This window comes from Danio rerio, chromosome 20 (genome assembly GCF_052040795.2).
Source record: "Danio rerio strain M-AB ecotype USA chromosome 20, GRCz13ab, whole genome shotgun sequence".
Classification (NCBI taxonomy): domain Eukaryota; kingdom Metazoa; phylum Chordata; class Actinopteri; order Cypriniformes; family Danionidae; genus Danio; species Danio rerio.
Genome location: NC_141040.1, coordinates 46,245,536 through 46,267,500, shown reverse-complemented (window position 1 = coordinate 46,267,500; position 21,965 = coordinate 46,245,536). Strand labels below are relative to the sequence as shown.

At 34.7% G+C, this 21,965-nt stretch overlaps 1 protein-coding gene across 1 annotated transcript in view; it reads left to right on the top strand.

Moving 5' to 3' along the window:
* Positions 1-21,965, top strand: part of slc35f1 (solute carrier family 35 member F1) — a 207,041-nt gene that overhangs the window by 163,458 nt on the left and 21,618 nt on the right. The window contains exons 6-7 of the mRNA XM_087298906.1: positions 26-78; positions 9,758-9,912. Of these exons, the coding sequence (XP_087155032.1) occupies positions 26-78; positions 9,758-9,912 (208 nt within the window). The remainder of the gene's footprint in view (positions 1-25; positions 79-9,757; positions 9,913-21,965) is intronic.

Below are 21,965 nucleotides of genomic sequence, written 5' to 3'. Positions count from 1 at the left end.
TCTCACCCGTGTTTCTGTTTTTCAGGGCCATTATGGAGCACAAGGAGCTGCTGAAGGTGCAGTGGGACTGGCAGATCGGTAAGCTTCTGATTCTGATGGTTTTCACACTTGGTTTGATGGCTTGATCTGAAACCCGAGTTGAATTCAATCAGCCTCTCCCTGTTGGCGCAAGTCTCTTTTCACAGTGCAGCACTGAGACCAAAGCAGTTTTATTGTCACTAATCCTATTTGTAAAGTGAATTTTGGTAGAGTATCTAAACTAATTTTAATATGTTGATATTTTAAACCAAATCACAAAAATATAAGCTAAATTAAAGATGTCCTAAATAGTTTTATTAGTAGTATATCTGTTCAAAACCAAGATTTATTGATAAATAAAATGCTTATAACAAATTTAAATAAAAGAGTTTAACCGGCCACTTTTTACTCAGATTTTTATAGACTTTGCAAAATGACCAAAAAAAAAAAAAAAAAGCTGTTATTTGGATGTTACAAAATGTATAAAATACCCATGCATTGTAAAGTTTTAAAGAGCTATCAGTTGAATACATCAGTTATGTTAAATATTTGTTTATGAATAGATGTATTTGTTTTAATCTCAGATTGTTGCAAATTTATTACAAATAAAAAACCTGAAAAATCACATGTACATAGTTTTCACAGCCTTTGCTCAATACTTTGTTGTTGCAACTTTGGCAGCCATTACAGCCTCAAGTCTTTTTGAATATGACGCCACAAGCTTGGCACACCTGTCTTTGGGAATTTTGCCTAGTACTCTTTGCAGTACCTCTTAAGCTCTATTAGGTTGGATGGGAAGCGACGGTGTACAGCCATTTTCAGATCTCTCTAGAGATGCTCAATAGGATTTAGGTCTGGGCTCTGGCTGGGCCACTCAAGGACATTCACGAGTTGTTGTGAAGCCACTGCATTGATATTTTGGCGGTGTGCTTTGGGTCATTGTCCTGCTGAAAGATGAACTTTCGCCCCAGTCTGAGGTCAAGAGCACTCTGAAGCAGGTTTTCATTCAGGATGTCTCCGTACATGACTGCATTCATCTTTCCCTCTATCCTGACTAGTCTTCCAGTTCCTGCTGGTGAAGAACATCCCCACAGCATGATGCTGCCACCACCATGCTTCACTGTAGTAATGGTATTAGCCTGGTGATAAACAGTGCCTGTTTTTCTCCAAACGTAACGCCTGGCATTCACTCCAAAGAGTTTAGTTTTAGTCTCATCAGACCAGAGAATTTAGTTTCCTATGGTCTGAGAGTTCTACAGATGCCTTTTGACAAATTCCAGGCGGGGAGTGGCTTCCGTCTGGCCACTCAACCATACAGGCCTGATTGGTGGATTGCTGCACAGATGGTTTTCCTTCTGTAAGGTTCTCCTCTCTCCACTGAAGAACGCAGGAGCTCAGACAGTGTGACCATCGGGTTATTAATCACCTCACTGACTAAGACCCTTCTCCACCGATCTGCTTAAATGGCCGGCCAGCTCTGGGAAGAGTCCTGGTGGTACCAAACATCTTCCACTTACGGATGATGGAGGCCACTGAGCTCATTGGAACTTTTAGAGCAGCGGAAATTTTTCTGTAACCTTTCCCAGCCTTGTGTCTCGAAACAATCCTGTCGCGCAGGTCTACATATAATTCCTTTGTCTTTATGTTTGGTTTGTGCTTTGACATGCATTGTCAACCCCGTGACCTTCTATAGACTGGTGTTTGCCTTTTCAAATCATGTCCAAGCAACTGAATTTACCACAGAACTTCAATTAAGCTGCTGAAACATCTCAAGAATGATCAGTGGAAACAGAGTGTAGCTGAGCTCAATTTAGAGCTTCATGGCAAAGGCTGTGAATACTTGTGTACATGTGATTTTTAACTTGATTAAATGTTTACTTTAAGAATAATATAATATTAGTCGTATTGTATTGTTATATTAAATATTGTTTTTGTCGTTTGGGATGCGGTGAAACAGTCAAATATTCTGCTGAACAGATCCACCATTATTGACACTCCATAAAGTCCTTGTGCTGCAGGTATTAGGAGGTTTGCTGAGGCGCAGCTGTGGTGTAGTGAGGAGTTTGCGTCTTTAATAAACTACAACAGTTTTCGTTCATTGAACGGTAAGAATGATTAATAAATCCAAATGAATCAGTCCCTTAAAAATCTCACACAAGTGTACCGTGCCAAAACCAAAGTCAACCACGCTCAGGCACACCTCTCCCAACGAGGCCAGGGCTGGCCAAGTGAACCATGCGTGAGCCTGATTCAGCACACTCACGCTTCTCAAACGATCCAGGAAACGAGCCTGGGCATGGTTTGGAAAACATAGTGTGAGTACGCCCTGACAGTTGGAGGGACGTGGTTAAGTATGTTAGCCATGCCCAATACCTCATACAGACAAAATCTGACAACAGAAAACAGGAAGTGCATTTTCAGATTTCAATTTAATATTACAAGGACAAACTTTTTCTTTATTATAATAACATGCACAGATGACTTGTTCACCACAAAACTAGCAATGTGAGCCAACAAAATCAATATCTGTAGTTTTAATCCATTTGTACTCTGTAATAAGCCACTCAAGGCAATGCGTTACTTTGATTTCTGTTAAATGCATCTGATTAGGAATAATTAAAAATATCATTTGCTTTGTAATCCAATTAAGATATGACTTGGCAAAAACCAGCGTCCTCAGAATCAGCGTGTTTTACGACCTAGGAAGTCACTTAGGTTTAATGCAGATTGATGCTCCTGGAGCAGCTTGATGAAGTGTTGAGAGGCCATGCCAGAGGCAGCATTTGGGTTGTATCCCAGGAGGTTTCTGGCTTGTCACAGGGATATTAGCAAGTCTAGAAGCGCTTGAGGGGGCAACGTCATTAACTGTCGGGGACTGTTGCAAGTAACGCACTTTATGGCAGAAGAAGGAATATCTGCCGCCAAAATCAACGATGCCCTTGGAAAATAACGAGGACATTGTGATTATAATGCATTAGTTATGTTGCTACTGTCCTTGAAAGAGTATGCGAAATTTGCAATTTATTTGTGGCATATATTATATTAGAAACACTTTTAAAACTCTCTCTGAACTTGGTGGCGTATAGCTGACATAAAGCTGAGTCCTTTGAGCCCCTTTAACCTCTTAAGGCCAAAGCTGTTTTTTCATGCATTTTTTATTTTATCTTTGCTATTTGGGTTTATTGGAACCTAATTAGAGTAAAACCTAGGTGTCATCTTTTGATATGATGTACTTTTAGAGAAAAAATGATGTGTCCATATATCGTGATTATGTTGATTAAACTCACCCGCAACATCGATTTTTGAACCAAAATAGCTGGAGTTAGCAGGTTTAATCTAAATCAACTGAGAAATCCGAAGTTAGTGTTGCTTTGCGGATGAACCCCAGGTCGCTACCCCCAGGGAATCACCAGCTAGTCTGTTTGTTTTTGGTCAGCTTATTGACAAATTGATTACTGACATTATTCTATTGTTAAAACACTGATTCAGCAAATGTTTTGAGATCTGACACAATTCAGGAAGGTGTACTATTTTTAGAGCATGAAAAACAGTATTCAAGCAAATTTTTCAAGCAAAACACCTCATATATATATATATATATATATATATATATATATATATATATATATATATATATATATATATATATATATATATATATATATATATATATATATATATTTGTTTTTGTAAATTATGAATCAGCGATGTCACTTGATACCTCATTATATAATGCATTAATTAAATGTAAGTGTTATATAAGTGTTCAAAAGTGTCCAAATACAATTTGTGGCCTAATTAGATAGAATTGTTTCTTAAAAATGTCATCACCTCCGACCAGTAGTTTTTTTTCCCCCTAGGTTTTTTCTTTTAACATTAAATCCTGTCCTGCAGATAGATCTGAATAGCAGGTGACAGCTGATAATTCACTGACAGTGTTAGCAAAGCATCTGATTAAGTTATAAAGCCTTCTGCTCAGTTTCAGACACTCATAGCCTGAGAACAATCAACCGCATTGTGCTCTGAAATATATTGTGATTTAATCCGCACATTGATTAGTCTATGCTGGGTACAAACTGGTTATTTGTTTTTACCTCAAGGGTACCTTTCAGAGTTCATCCTGTAATTTATTTTTGATGGCTGCAGTTTCACAAAAGTCAAGCAAAAAGTATTAAATGTGCTGTCATTTAGTGTTTTGTGGGGCTTTAGTATTACCATGTTGTTGTTGTTGTTTTTTTTACCAAAGTTACAAAGTAAAATTGTATTAACCTTGGAGTAACATGTAAATACCATGGTACTAATAATATAATAAAAATGCAATTATTATGATCAATTAAGTAAAATACTAATACTAATACTACTGTACTACTACTACTGCTACTGCTACTATAAACCCAAATCAGAAAAAGTTAGGACAGTATGGAAAACGCTAATAAAAAAAAGAAGTTTTTTTTTTTTTTTTTACTAAATTTACTTAGACTTGTATTTAATAAACACATATTTCAATTTTTGTTCTTGAAGCAGAAAACTTTTGGACTTGTTGCTGTAACACTCTGGATGATCATTTTCTTCTTTGTATTGGAGCACAGGGTATCCATTTCTAGGAAAAAATATCTGAAACACTGATTTATCTGACCACAATACACATTTCCACTGTGTGATGTCCATCCCAGATGTCTCCGAGCCCAAAGAAGTCGAAAGCGCTTCTGGACACTGTTAACATAGGGCTTCCACTTGGCACAGTTCTGTTTTAACTGACATTTGTGGATATATCTGCATATTGTGGTACTTGAAAAAGGTTTGCCAAAGTAGTCATGAGCCCATGTGGTGATATGGCTTATAGAGGAATGAGCTTTCTTAATACAGTGCCGCCTGAGCGATCGGCGATCAGGGTTGTTTAGCTTAGGCTTGCGCCCTTTTCCTTTACTGAAATTCCTCCAGATTCTTTTAATCTTTTAATGATGTTATGCACTGTTGAAGGTGAAATATCCAAATGTCTTTCTATCTTTCTTTAAAGAACATTGTTTTAAACATTTCAAGAATTTTCTTTCTTGGAAAACTATCGATCCTCTGCTCATCTTTGCACCTAAAGGACTAGACCTTTCTTGGATGCTGCTTTTGTACCAAATCATAATTACAATCACCTGTTGACATTACCTGTTTCAAATTACATCATTATTTAACCAGTTTACCTGATTACTAGCCCTTATTGCTCCTGTCACAACTTTTTTTGAAATGTGTTGCTGGTTTGAATAACAGGAAAGGATGTATACAGTATTTACACATGAAATGAAGTTGACCAGACAAAATATAAAATATTTTGGGCTCTTATTGTCTGCAAAAAACTAAAAACAAAAAAACAAGTCAAAGTAAATTTGGATATCCCTACTTTCTTTTTTATTTGTGTTTTCCATACTGTGCCAACTTTTTCTGATTTTGGGTTGTACTACTACCACAAAAAATAATAATTGTACGTTTTTATTATTGTTTTGAAATGTGATTTACTCATGAAACATGATAATTTAAAATTTCTTGTTTATATTAACTTCATAATTTATAGAAATAGAATACATTTATAAAAAACATGATAATAATAAAACCATTACTCCTAAAAGCAACAATCTTATGTCACATAATCTTATGCATTTTAGATCTATAATCTAAATCATAATTCAATAAACTAAAATATGTTCTTCATTTATGTAATTAAACAATAACAACAATAACAAATGTAAATTTTTAATTATATTGTACTGAAACATGACATTATATTAAATTAGATATAAATTCAAACATAAGTTATCATTTTATTATTTTTATTAAATTTTATATTTTTATTTTAGAACTACTTAATAATTAAAAGCAACAAAAACAGAGCTACAATAATGGTACCAATAGTAGTTATACTTATTAGTTGTATTACTTAAAAAGAGTAACAATAATTTTATGATATTTTGTATTTACCTTTACATTTTTAGACTTGTAATCTTATAATGAAATGAACTGTTTCACTAAATATTTTCCTAATTTAAATAGTATTACTACTTAAACCTCCACTACCAATAATAATAATAATAATAATAATAATAATTATAATAATAATAATAATAGTAATAATAGGTCACACGGTGGCTCAGTGGTTTGCACTGTCGCCTCACAGCAAGAAGGTCGCTGATCGAGTCCCGGCTAGGTCCGCGTCGTCTTATTTAATTTTATTTATTTTTTAATTTAATTTTAATTTTATATTTATTCATTTATTTTCTTTTTGGCTTAGTCCCTTTATTAATCTGGGGTCTCCACAGCAGAATTAACCGCCAACTTATCCAGCATATGTTTTACGCAGGGGATGCCCTTCCAGCTGCAAACAATCTCTGGGAAATATCCATACACATGTAGTGTATTCACACACATACACTACAGACTATTTATCTTACCCACTTTACCTATACCACATGTTTTTAGACTTGTGAGGAAAACCAGAGATCCCGGAGGAAACCCACACGAACAACATGCAAATTCCACACAGAAATGCCAACTGACCCAGCCGGGGCTCAAACCAGCGACCTTCTTGCAGTGAGGCGATTGTGCTACCCACTGCGCCACCATGCTGCCCGTTTATTTCATTTTTATTTATCATTTTTATTTACTTATTTATTTATTTTTAGACCCATAATCAAATAATCAGTATTTATATTGTAGCTAGTCAATCAGTGTATCGTAATTTTTCCTCCATCTTTCCATTACTTCCCAACCTGAGACATGAAGAATGTTTAAAAAAAAGCAGTTCATCTATGAATTTTAAATTGGGGGCTTGATGGTCTGCCAGACAGAAGGCAGATTTTGTTAGCATTGTCTGCTTTTTTTCGCTTCAAAACAAATGATCATTATCTGTCTCCATTTCTGCTTGCCTCTCCATCTGCCGGAATAAAACTTGCGTCCTTTACGAATGCATTCGGAAATGAATGGCCCGAGAAAAACACGAGTGAATAATTACATTTTTTTTTGTGCCATCCAATTTCATTATGATTGTGCTGGATGAACTAGGGGCAGAATATCACAGCTGCTGACTTTAAAAAAATAATAATAATAGAAACTAATATTGTGCTTCCTTGTTGTGCTTCCTTAAACCTGCTATATAATGGTGAACAACAATAATATAATAATAGCTGTTTATACTTTCTGTGAAGCATGTACACATTATGCCTTATATAGAGGTGTTCATAATTTGGCATAGTTATTATTTGTGTTTGATGCATTGTGTATTATGTGAATAACATAGCCATGAATGGGTATGCATTGTAAATAAGAGATGAAGTACAGTATTAGTATCAGTATTATCATAAATAAACAGATCAAGAGCTTGATGCGAATTATATTAAATGGTTGCTAACAATTAAAAAAGAAAAGAATGTGAAATATTAATTTGATGTTTTATTATGCACAGAGAAAGTTACTTAATGTGATTTGAAAACCTGTCTTATTAATATTTAAGATGGGCAGATTGTTTATAATATTTTAATTAATAATTAATAATTTAATTAATAGTATTGTATCACACTTGTCTCGTATTACTAATTGAAGATATAACAGTTTGTAAGTGTATTAGAATATAATATAATATGTCATCATTTCCATATATATTGTGTTTAGTATAATATAATGTAGCATAATATATATGTTTGCACTACATTAATCTAAACTAACAATGAAATCTTCTAGCAAAGCATTTATTATTTTTTAGTCATGTTAATCTAAACATTTAACAATATATTATTAAATAAAATGCTGCATATGTTAATACTATTTTATAGACATGTTACTGAACAGTTTAACTGATAGAATACATCGTAAATTGCTACTTATATTAAATTGTAATTAATTTAATTGACTTCACATACAGTACATATCTGATTATTTTTGTCACTATATATACAATTATGTCAGAAATGACACTATTTTGTTGAGCATACAGAAGTGGGCATGTAATTTGTAAAGTTTTATGTCTTTCTGTTGTATTCATATTTTGTTATATCTCCTAAATGAATAAATGAAGAAAACCAGCCACTCGCGACATCAACAGATCTGTGAAGCGAGCACTCTTTCGGCCTGTATCTTACACACATCAAAACACAGCATTTAAATATTTTCTGAAAACAATAAACAATGGAGGATCTTTGAAATATTATTTATTTATATCTAAAAAAAAATTTTCATCTTCTTTGGCTTAAAGCGGTTTTATTAATTTATATTACACTGTATATTCCCAAATCGTTATTGACCTTATTCTAAAATGCAGAAGTGTGCCTGTTTTCTCGATTGTTTTAGAACTTCCGATTCAGTCGCCTATGGGAAAAATGACTATGGATAATACATGGCAGAAAACAGTCAAACTACTTGCTCTACAAACTAATTTTTGCAACTATACATACCAAGTAGAATAATATAAAAAGAAAATATCAGTTTGCAACATCAAGCAGCGTAACGAGCAGTTTTTAACGTCTAAAAATTAATGGAAGTGAATGAGACCGGAAGTTTTGAGCCAAAAAGATTCAAATGGCTGCGCTTGCTCGTCGGTAAAGAATAAGGTAAATAGCTTTTGTTTGTTTTATATTGGTTTATTTGATGTTTATTATATCCGATATTTGTATATCTTTAAATGATTTCAATATTGCTTAGGCTATTTTATTTTGGTCTATGAAATTGTGTTAAGCCCTCAAAAGTGGCCACGTAATTTGTAACATTTTATGTCTTTCTGTTGTATTCACATGTGAATACAAATGCGTATACATTATCTCCAAAATAAATAAAAATACCCAGCCGCTCGAGGCATCGAGGGAGCCAAATCGAGTGCTCCCACACAAATACTGTCCATGCATCGAAACACGCATGACAACTAAGTCAATGAAAAAGCAGTTGTTCCTTGCGTCACCTCGTGGCTAATGCATAAAGCACAGAATTTTAAATTTTTTTTATTTTTTTATGAAAAGGTGGCCTTTTCAGCTGCAGCGATCTGGAACCGGTGTGTGGGTGCAGTGCATGATAGGATATGCAGTTAGGTTGAATGACAGGGAGTGTTCTCCAGCTATCTGCAGGAGCTAGATCATTGGTGATGATTACAATAATATAAAATAACACAAAATAATCATATGTATTAAATTTCTTCTTACGTTACGATATATATATATATATATATATATATATATATATATATATATATATATATATATATATATATATATATATATATATATATATATATATATAAACTATAAAACTCAACAGAAAAAAACACCCAAGGTTGTTTTTAGACATTTTTTAGAAAATTAAAGAGGTTTTGTTTTTTAATCCATTGGATGTATTATTCTATTATCATTATTATCAAATAATAATAATAATAATCATCATATTAATATGATTATTAATAATAATAACTACACATAACAGTGCTTTTTAAACAATAATAATTATTACTTTTATATTGAAACAGGATTTATTCATAATACTTTAATATTTCTTGTTTTCAATTACTTCATAATTTAAAGAAATGTATATACAATTATTTATAAAACTGGATAATAATAATAATAATAATAGTAGTACTACTTGTAATACTATAACTCTGAAAAACAGTAATTTTTTTACCCATAATTTTACCTATTTTTAGATCTATAATCTTATAATGAATAATTCAGTATGTATTATTGAGACTTTATTGCTGTATGTCTTTGTGTCCTGTCAGGGCTTCTGTACATCGGCTTCAGTGCGTGTATGTTTGGCCTGTACAGCTTCATGCCAGTGGTGATCAAGAGAACCAGCGCAACAGCGGTCAATCTGTCTCTGCTCACAGCCGACCTGTACAGCCTCTTCTGCGGACTCTTCCTCTTCCAGTACAAGGTCAGATTAAATTCAGTCTCCTTATTACTGTCAGGTTTAATGAAGTGTGTTTGTGTATTAGGTGTGTGTGTTGTCCTCGAAGTCCTTGATGGTGGGAATCATCTCTTCACAAATCTTGGATCTCATCAGTGGCGCTACATAATGTGTAGAGGCCTAAGGATGGGCATCCCCAGGTGAAAATAGAGAACAAAGAAAATGATTAGTGAGGCTGCTGTTCATAATGTACTTGAGTATGGCAACTGACCAGTCAGAATCAAGTATTCTAGACAGCCGTGTAGTAATACATACAGTTAAAGCCAGAAGTTGACATACACTGTATTCAAAGGCACATAACCATTTAAAAAGTCAGATGTTAATGTGTCTAAACTTTTTCTCTTTTAGGTAAGTTAGGATTTTCAAATTTGTTTTTGGTAATAGCAGAATAATGAGAGAGAGATTATTTGAGAAATTGTTATAACTTTTCTTGAAAGTCAAGTTTACATAAAAAAAGATTATTATGCCTCTGAAAAGGCTCAGATGATGGTGTGAAGGTTTTGGAAGTTTCTGATTGGCTAATTGACAACATTTGAGGTAAATGGAGGCACAACTGTAGAATAGTATTTAAGGAAAACCGCAACCACACTGCTTTCATGTATGACAACATGGGAAATTCAACAAGCCAGAACCAACAAAAAAGTCAGATTACAATTATCTAAATTACACTGGGAAAAAGAATAATGTTTGGAGACATGTCCTGTGGTCTGATGGAACTAAGTTTGGCCATAATGACCAGTGTTACATTTGGAGGACAATGGGGAAAGCTTACAAGCCTAGGAACACCATCCCAACTGTGAAGTATGGGGGCGGCAGCATCATGCTGTGGGGCTGTTTTGCTGCAGGAGGGACTGGTCCATTTCACAGCATAGATGACATCATGAAGAAAGAACATTATGTACAATTACTGAAGCAACATCTCAAGACATCAGCCAGGAAATTAAAACTTGGCCACAAATGGGTCTTCCGAACACACCATCACCCTAAGCAAACTGCCAAATTAGTTAAAATGTGCTTTTAGGACAACAGAGTAAATGTTTTGGAGTGGCCATCACAAAGCCCTGATCTCAATCCTATAGAAAATTTGTGGGCAGAGTTGAAAAAGCTTATGCGAGCAAGCTTGTTACACCAATTCTGTCTGGAGGAATGGACCAAAATTCCTGCAAACTATTGTGAGACGCTTGTGGAAGGATACCCAGAACATTTGATTAGTTTAGAAGCAAAGCTAAAAAATACCAAGGAAATGTATGTAAACTTTTGACTCTCTAGAAATTAATGAAAAATTCTAAAAAAAAAAATCTCTCATTATTCTGGCATTCAGCAAATGTAAATGATTTAGGTAATCCTAACAGACCCAGAAAAAAAACAAACAAAAAAAACATTTAGTATGAATGTTTTTAGTTCTGGTTGGCAACGCGGTGGCGCAGTGGGTAGCACGTTCGCCTCACAGCAAGAAGGTCGCTGGTTCGATCCTCGGCTCAGTTGGCATTTCTTTGCCGAGTTTGCATGTTCTCCCTGCGTTTGCGTGGGTTTCCTCCAGGTACTCCAGTTTCCCCCACAGTCCAAAGACATGCGGTACAGGTGAATTGGGTAGACTAAATTATCCGTAGTGTGTGTGTGTGTGTGTGTGTATGTGTGGATGTTTCCCAGAGATGGGTTGCGGCTGGAAGGGCATCCGCTGTGTACAAACTTGCTGGATAAGTTGGCGGTTCATTCCGCTGTGGCGACCACAGATTAATAAAGTGACTAAGCCGACAAGAAAATGAATGAATGAATGAATAAACTTCTGGTTTCAACTGTAACAGCCTGCCTGATATCTATCGACAGTTGAACATGGCACTAAATAAGACAGAAGCAGCTGCCTTATAATTCTGTCTCAACTCAATTTTTTATGATTATAGTTCTCGTCCTTGCTGTAAAAAAGGCCTTTATAAAAGTCATTTATTTATATATATCAGTTGTATTGCTTGGACTGCAGCAATGCCTACTTGAAAGTTATGAGTTTGTTGGCCTGAATAGTTTGCACCACACCACTTGAAAAACCTGCATTGCGTCTATACGGATTCACAATACAACAATACAACATCTTTAGAAGAACGTGTAGCGATCTTTTCACTGAAGCACCAAGACAATCTATCAGGGGATTTCAGCAAAAGATCCAGGCTTCATTTTTTTTATACCGCGCCATTAAAGCTAAAGCCATCACTGAACAAAGCCATCAGTCATCCTGTACAATGAGCACAGTGTTTTAAACTGTTTTTCCATTTAAACTTTTCCTTCGTCTAGCAGCGATTACACTGTCTGGAGGACAAAAAACTGCCTCTTCTTTCCTTTGAACTGATTATTATATGCTATTATTATCACACTGATTCGTTTTAATGGCTCCAGCTCTATTGAAGGTGGTGTTTTGCTGGTGAATAAAATACATCGGCGTTTTTGTTTCTGCCATAGGTAAACGCATTGGGACCTTGAGCTTCAGGATTCATGAAACACAATTAGAGTGATGGATTTGAAACAAGCCTCTGGGTTACTGCGTGTTGTCTCTGTTTGCCGGGGAAAGTTGGAAGTGGCTCGGTGGAATCCGTTTTTACTGACAACTAAAGCTGTAATCACATCTAAAGCATCGCTGGCTTTGTTTTTCAGTGTCCTTGTGTGAAGAGGCTCAGCACAGCTGTCAGCTCTGTCTCATTGTCCTATTGCACTGGGAGAAGAGTTTCATATGTGTGGTGAAATTATTGATTTGTGTGCATATAACGTATACATATATAATGTCTGAGACTGCACTGTCAAAAATATCTGTTAATTAACAGTTGTGATTCACAGGTGTTTTGCGTTTATTTACAGTTGTTAATTCCATTATGGGACTGTAACACGGGGTGTGACACAGACAACTGAGTTAGGATCCACTTGCAGGTTTATTCGGTAGTCAGGCAAGCAATGGTAAACACAGGTGCAAACAGATGTATAAAGGCAAATTCAGAGTCGTAGTCACTATAACAGGCGAGAGGCCGGAGAGGAGGCAGCAGACAGGGATAACTAGGAGAAGGGCTAAGGTAAACACACGGAAGAACAAGACTAAAGAAATGCGTTGAATTGTCACTAATAGTAAACAAGACTCGGTGATGGAAATTAGTGTGTGTGCTGCTTAAGTAGTGTTTGTAATCAGTCTTTGACAATCCTCAAGTGGTGTGAGTTTAATCAGTCATAATGACTGTGTGTGTATGAGCGGAGTGCATGTATAAAAATGTAGTCCATGAATGGCGGATTTGTAGTCCATAAGTTTTTGTGTGTGAGATCCAGCGATCGCCGGTAATCGTGACAGGGACCTTGATCTCTGCACTGTCGACTTTTGATGTTGAAAATTTTGTTTTACAGTTTAAAAAAGTGACTAGTTGTAAATAATATAATGTATGAGAAGTAATATTTTGAGATATATGTCTGTAAAATAATAGAAAATGTACTGGCAGTTTATTACGCAATTTTTTAAACCATAAAATAAAACACAAACCTAGACAAAATATCACTTTAAACTAGGAGTCTGGGTGAGGCTGGGCCGCATCAGGTTTTCAATCAGAAACTAATTATATAATTTTTAATTATATTAATTAAATTAATATTTAAAATTAATACATTTTAATTAAATTAATTATATTAATTATAAATTTTTAATTGGTTTATTTTTTCATCTTACTTCGTGGTAATAAAAATAAAAATTAAAAGATTTGAAAAGATTAGAATTTTTTGAACATGAAAAAATAAATAAAAAATGAAGAAAAAGGAATCAATCAGTAATAAATAGTAATAATAATAATAATGATAATAATAAAATATTAATATTTAGATTTCTTGTTATCCGCCGTGCTGTTGTTACAGGAATAGGAAGCAACACTGTGTTGTTGTCATTTGTTTTGACTACTTTTAAATCATATAGAAATATATGTAATGTTTATTGTGTGAGGTGATGCAAATGACCCACAAATAATGGTGCGATTCTGTAACTGGTCCGGGTCACCGGGGACTCTTATTGCTAATGGACAGGTGTCGATGTGTGACTGCAGACGACTACATTAGGCTGCATTGAGTTCCTTACTTTTATTTTATCCTGTCGCGTACACCTCACTTTGATTTCTTTTCTGCTCACTGCGCACAAAACAATAACCACTAACTAGTGCGAGTTATTGTAGACGCAAGAAAAATGATTGGTTGAAAATATTGTTAAGGACCAATAGTTCACTGTGAATTTTGCTTTAACTAGCACGTGACTACAAATCATACAAATGAGATTTCTGCGTGTTCCTCTGTATTGTTGTTTGGTCTGGTCGCTGTACACAAAAAAGGCTATAGGGGTTACATCAATGCGAGAGACGCGGCAGACATGAAGAGCCTCCAAATGAATCCTCTTCAGCCCTGCACTGAATGCCAGAGCCATTTGTAATGTGGTCATATGAAGCGGAGCTCTCTGGATTCTCTGCACGCTGCTGTTATTGCTGTCTGTGTCTGCACCTGCAGTCTCCGCTCAGCCCTCTCCTTTATTTTCCTGTCTGGCCTTTTGTCTTCTGCAACCTGCTTTCTGCTCCTGTTCACAAGGCCCACTCTAAGTCCTTGTATATGCGAGGAATCTATCTATCTATCTATCTATCTATCTATCTATCTATCTATCTATCTATCTATCTATCTATCTATCTATCTATCTATCTATCTATCTATCTATCTATCTATCTATCTATCTATCTATCTATCTATCTATCTATCTATCTATCTATCTACAAACGAAATTAAATATGCAGGCTAATGGATGTCTTCAGTGGAGTGCGTACAACACTGTTTCCTTACTCTACTAAAGTAAAGGAAAAAGCTAAGTAAAGAGAAAGTAAAGGGGCCAATGGAGGAAGCTCGTCCTTTATCCTCGCACTGCATATGGTTTGTTCAACTGTTTTCTCGCTTGTGGACTCATGGGTGTTTCGGTCTAGATAAGAGGTGTGTTAAGGCGCATTTTTGGCACGTTGCTATTTTAAGGAACTAAAGAGAGGAGGTCTAAAGTCCAGAGCAGAGCATGTTAGTTGTGCTCCTCCCTTAAATATTGCTTAATACACAGAGGATGTACAGCAATACGCAAATATCTTTACAAATGAAAAAGAATTAAAGGAATAAAATGTTACAAAAATAATTATTTTCTACATAAATCAATCCTTCTTCATCTCAGGGAACTTTTCAATTTATTCATGACAATTTGCTTTTGTATTATGTTATTATTATTAGCAGTATTATTTATTATTTGCATATTTATATTTGTTTTATTAAAAACAAGTTTAGATTCATCCACCTGTTGGGTTTTAGACCATATGAGGCATAGCATGTGTGTTTGGATATAACTCAGTTTTTTTTTACCACACTTTGTTATTATTGTTCATTTATTCCATTGCTGGAAATTAGAACTGAATTTAGAAATAGTTTTGAAACAAATCTTTTTGCTTAACAAGCGAAATTAATTATGTAGGCTGTTGGATGTCTGTGATTACACCACATTTCCTTATCTAGGAAAGAAAGTGAAAGTAAAGATTGAGGAGGTTCATTCTCTCATTCTAGCGCTGCAGATGGTATGTTTAACTGTTTTCTCGCTAGTGAAGCGTTCAGTTTTTCCATTTACATAGTCTGCCATGTAAATAGCAAATGCGCCATGGCGTGATGCAACTGACTTTTAAAGGGAATGGGAGATGAGACTCTTGATTGTTTATTTTCAAAACACTCGTAACTCATTAAGAGATTAATTATGCCCCTATTAGACCATGCGCCGTGACACAGAGCATATTTTTCAAAAAAGTGGAAAGTGGATTCTGACACGCCCTTAATGCTTTTGCGCCCTTCGCTTTAGACTTTCTGCCTAGATTGTTAAAAAAGAGCCTCATAATGTCCGCCATGTAAATACCAAATGCACCATGGCGCGACGCAACTGGCTTTTAAAGGGAATGTGAGATAAGACTTTGATTAGTTTAATGCACATTATGCTCAAAACACACCCATAACTCATTAAGAGAATAAGCACGACACTGTTAGACCGTCAACGGGGCGCAAACCTTATTTTTACATCCTTAAAATATTACAAGTGGATTCAGAGATGCCCATGCGCTTTAGACTTTGCACCTAGATCGTTAAAATAAAATGTTGTAAAATATGCATCGATTCTATATCAGAACTCAAACAAAGAGTTCATGAAATTATACAACTTTTTTGATAGTTCAGTTAGACAGCATGCTTTCACTTTCGTATTCAACACAAAACACACTTTTACCAGTGGGAATGATATCTCTACTCATCATTTTCTCCATATATATATATATATATATATATATATATATATATATATATATATATATATATATATATATATATATATATGCTAATTACATTGTTGTAATACACTGTGATATAGCCTGGTTTGTTAGTCGTTAGATCTTATTGCTTTCTCACCACAACCAAACCACTCTAGAGTTAATTGCAACTAAGCCGAGACCACCTGATCCAGGTGATCTCACCCTAACTGTTTTGAAGCAAATCAGAGCACGATTGCAGGATTTACATACAGTAAGCTCAAATGAACAAAGGGGCAAACGCACTAAGTTCTAAGGGACTAAAGGGTAACGCACCAAGTTCCGAAACAAACATCTAGGTGTGAAAGCACCCTTACAGTTTATTTGTAACTTAAAGTAGAAAATACTGCTAATGAGTTTTACTGTAATGTTAAGTGTCTGCAAGAAAATAAATAAATAAATAAAAAAAACATGTACAATCTGGCTTCTGCTCTCACGAGGCATACTCGAAGTCCTTGGGAGTGGAGCCTTAAAGTCTGAGACTACAATGAAGACTGAATGTTATTAAATGAGTATGGAAAGGTATGAGAGATAATTTAGATTCTGCACTATTTGCAGTACACTAATAAGGGCATTTGTGACATTCATGTGACTTTTACATACTGACAGTCATGCTTTTGCTTTCACTGAAACACGAGATGCTCTTTCAAGTACATAACTTCATTACGTCACATGCAACATGGCACTGTCATTATTCTTAAAGAAGGCATTTATTCTAAAATGTATTGCTAACAAACAACCCATTTGGTCATTTTTCTGCTAGTTTATTCTATAATAGTAACTCAGTGTTCTGGATATATTCTGTAACACTATTCCAATTATTGTAAAAATTCAGTATCTCAGTGATTCTAAATGTATTCGATACATATATATATAGTGTGTGTGTGTGTGTGTGTGTGTGTGTGTGTGTGTGTGTGTGTGTGTGTGTGTGTGTGTGTATATATTATGTCACAGAATCTTGATCATCATAGTAAATGGATTCTATAATATTTTCTCTGGGATTCTAAACTGATTCTATGAAAGTTTATCTATTATAATATTCTCTAATAGTAGATTATGTTGAAGATTCTAAATGGATTTCAAAGTAAAATTATATCCAATTTCATAAAGGTTTCTTCATGATTCAAAATTGATTCTATAACAGTATTTTGAAGGGATGGTTCAACCAAAAATTAAATTACTTCATCATTTACTCTCCCTCATGTGGTTTTAAACCTTCATGGGTTTCTTTTTTCTGTTGAACACTAAAGAAGATATTTTGAAGAATGCTGGTTGGTGGTATCCATTGACTTTCATTGTATTTTTTCTACTATGTAAGTCAATAGGTACCATCAATTGGCTATCTTCAAAAATGTATTTTATGTTCAAAAGTAATATATTTTTCCCTTAAAATCTTTCTAAATAGATTCTAAGAAAAGGATCTCTAAACAGATTCTTTAAAATCTCATTGATTCTAAATAATAATCTATAATATCTTGATGATTTTAAATAAAAAATATATAATATCTCAATGTTTCTTTATAGATTTGGAGATTATTTTCTAAACAAATACTCAAATAACACTACAATTCTGCCTGTTTTGTTCCTGCTGCTTTACTTTTATTATATTTTCATTTATTATATTTTATTATATTTAGTGTAAAATATATTAATTAATGTATTTTTATTTTCAGCTTAGGCTCTTTATTAATCAGGAGTCCCCACAGCGGAATAAACCGCCAACTTATCTAGTATATGTTTTACACAGCGCATGCCCTTCCAGCCGCAAGCCATACATTCTCATTCATTCTCATTTGAAACACCCGTACAGTCTCATTCACACACATACACTACAAACAATTTAGCTTGCCCAATTTACCTGTACCGCATGTCCTTCTTGCTGTGAGGCGATAGCGCTACCCTCTGCGTCACCGCATCGCCGTAAAATACACTTAATGAAAATATTCATTAATAATTATATAATATTATATTATATTATATTATATTATATTATATTATATTATATTATATTATATTATATTATATTATATTATATTATATTATATTATATTATATTATATTATCGGCGACGTAGTGATGCAGTAGGTAGTACTGTCGCCTTACAGCAAGAAGGTCGCTGGTTCGAACCTCGGCTCAGATGGCGTTTCTTTGAGGAGTTTGCATGTTCTCTCTGCGTTCGCGTGGTTTTCCTCCGGGTGCTCCGGTTTCCCCCACAGTCCAAAGACATGCAGTACTGGTGAATTGGTTAGGCTAAATTGTCCATGGTGTATGTCTTTGTGTGTGTGAATGTGTGGATGTTTCTCAGAGATGGGTTGCGGCTGGAAGGGCATCCGCTGCGTAAAAACCTGCTGGATAAGTTGGCGGTTCATTCCGCTGTGGCGACCCCGGATTAATAAAGGGACTAAGCCGACAAGAAAATGAATGAATGAATTATATTATAAACAAGAAGATTAAAATGATTAAAAACAGATTAAAATGTCTTAAAACAGGTTTAAAAATGAATATAATAGTATAATGCAATTTAATGTAATGTAATATAATATAATATAATATAATATAATATAATATAATATAATATAATATAATATAATATAATATAATATAATATAATATAATATAATATAATATAAATATGGGCAAAGAATAATTGCAATTATTTGCATACAAAATTAAAAAAATGTTTTGACTTGATATATGTGTGCGCTGTGTATACTTATAATGTGTACATAAATATACATTATAAGCATGCATATATTTGAGAAGATGTTTATTTATATTTGGATATATATTACACATGTATTTGATTCATTTGTACATACATTTAAATATCTATGTAACGTAACTGTTTTGTATATTTTTATTTTAAAGTGTGTATCATATATACATAATAATTATATATAATACACATATTATATTATATTACATTACATTATATTTTATTTTATTTTATTATATCATATTATATTATATGATATTATTTAAAATAATAACGTTTATTTATATCGCAAATGTCATACATAATGGGAAGTGCTTTACATAAACAAAAAAATAAAACATAAAATAATCACAATAAACAAGAAAAACAATAAAGAATTTAAATTGTCCAAAAGATTAAAACAGGTGTATAAAAAATTCAAAATAAAGATGTTATGAACCATTCATTTATTCATTCATTTTCTTTCGGTTTGGTTTCTATTTCAGAGGTTGCCACAGCAGAATGAACCGGCAACTATTCAAGCATGTTTTACGCAGCAGATTCCCCTACACTCATAAACTATGGCCAATTTAGTTAATCTAATTCACTCATAGCAAGTCTTTTGACTTGTGGGGGAAACAGGAGCACCCGGAGGAAACCCAGGCAAACACGGGGAGAACATGCAAACTCCACACAGAAATTCCAACTGACCCAGCCAGGACTTAAACCCGTAGTATAGTATAATATAAAATACAAATAAAATGAAATTTAAAAAAACAATAAAAAGTGTAAAATAGAAGCATTTTTACTATGGTGTTCTTGGTCGTTTGGAGTTTAGTTTATATATAAGCCGTATCTGCAGCGTACAGATATTGGCATATATCCACCCTTGGCTAAGAGCTTTCTGAACGTGCTTGCATGTTTTCCACAGTGATTTGCCGCTTGTCAGACAGAAGTAGATGAGAGTGTGTTTGAAATTTGAATCAAGCTGATTTCCCACAATAGCCTTGGATGTGCAGTTCAGCCGAGCCAATTGAGGGAGAAAAATGAGCTGTAATGATTGAGTTCTGATCTCGACAGGTTGCTCAATTTCCTGAAATCTGGGCATCTGCGGATGTGACTGAAGCATGTTCTCGCTGCAATTAGCCTTTGATTTGCACTTGGTTTGCACTTTGTGGTCTGTTTAGACCGTGTTGCTTGAGGAAAAGTAGATTGTTTGATGGTTGGATGGCCTGTGTCGTTTTATTGGCAGCTGCTGGGTTGTTTGTCCAGATTAAATAGTTAAGGGTGTTAATGAGAATTGTATTGAAGGCATTTGGTGGTCACTGAAGAAATCCTTTAAAATCTATAATTGTGTTTTCATGATACTTTCTTGTTTGGTTAATTGAAGTGTGTGGTTTTAGGATACTTGTGTATGTAATAAAATGAGCATCATGTTATCTAAATGAGCATTATCACGCTAGTAGCAGTGCGATATGGTTGTATATTGGCACTGGTGGGTGGCGTGCATTGGCTCAAGGCCGCAGGCAGTGTGCCTTAGTGCCCCACCAGTAATGATATACAGTCATATTGCACTGCTGGGAGTGCGATATTCCGCTCATATAGTTCAACTGCATAATCGTATGTATAAAAAAGTAAATCAAACATGGAGAGTCTCAAAAATAATTTTGTATGAGGAACTACTTTCTTCCGCTATTAATTCACATCTGCATCCGACTTCAAAACAGAAGAAACCGTTGCTACTTCTCATACATCACTTTAGAGCACAGGTGTCAAACTCAGTTCCAAAAGGGCCGCAGCTATGCACAGTTTAGTTCCAACCCTAATTAAACACACCTGATTAAACTAATTGAGTCCTTCAGGCTTGTTTGAAACCTACAGGTAAGTGTGTTGGAGCAGGGTTGGAACTAAACTGTACAGGGCTTCGGCCCTCCAGGAATTGAGTTTGACACCCCTGCTTTAGAGCTATTATTTGAATAATTCTCTAGCGTAATGTCTAAAATGATGAGAAAACAGGTGTTTTTTTATGTGGTCTCCGTCGCCGTCTTGTGGTGGTCAATCATCAATTTCTTTGCTCTCCATGCTCACGGCCGCCAAAGCACTAAATTTCCAAAATTATAGATATTTTAAAATAAGCACTTATAAATAAACTGCATAGTTGCAATCTAAACAACTACATTCTCGCTTAACCTGTTAGCCAGCACTCAATTTTGGGGATTTACACCTACCTAACTTTAAATATTAACATTTCCTGACTCCAGTAAGCTACAAACACAAATTATGTATAATTGGAAAGAAGACACTTTGAGCTTTACTGTGGTAAAAGGAGAATTTACATGTTAAAAAATATAAAAAGTTATACATTCGTCTTTAAAACGAATGCTATGGGGCGGTATGACGCTGTTCCTTTTCTTGTTTATCAGCTGACCGCTTACCTTCGTATAGACTTTCCTGCTGTTGCCAGTTTGTCCAGTGGCTCGCTACATATGTCGGAGGATTTGAAATTTGAGTTGACAGAATGCAGGTAAGACAAAAGCAAAAGCCAAAAAATAAAACAAAGTTGTAAATAACAGGGTGAGGATGTAGTAAAATCTGAAATCGTGGTAAAAATCAGGATCCTGCGTGGGCTTTTCTTTTTCTGGATTGCTTATTAAAACGCTGTAAGTTGGGTTTAGGGATGGCAGTGGATGAATGGATCAGTCGGTCAGTCAGTCAGTAAGGCCCAATCCCAATGGCCCAATCCCAATTCCATTTTTGTACCCTTTCTCCATGACCATTAAAACCAAGTGTGAAGGGGAAGGGCTTCAAAATTTACCCCTGAGAATTGGGACAGCCCTACAGCACCTGCACACATCATCCCATGTCATCGCAATCTCTTGCTTCATATGAGATTGACGATCGCGACTGCTGTAGTTATTCCAGTTGTGTTATTTTTTGTTATTTATATTCAGGAAATC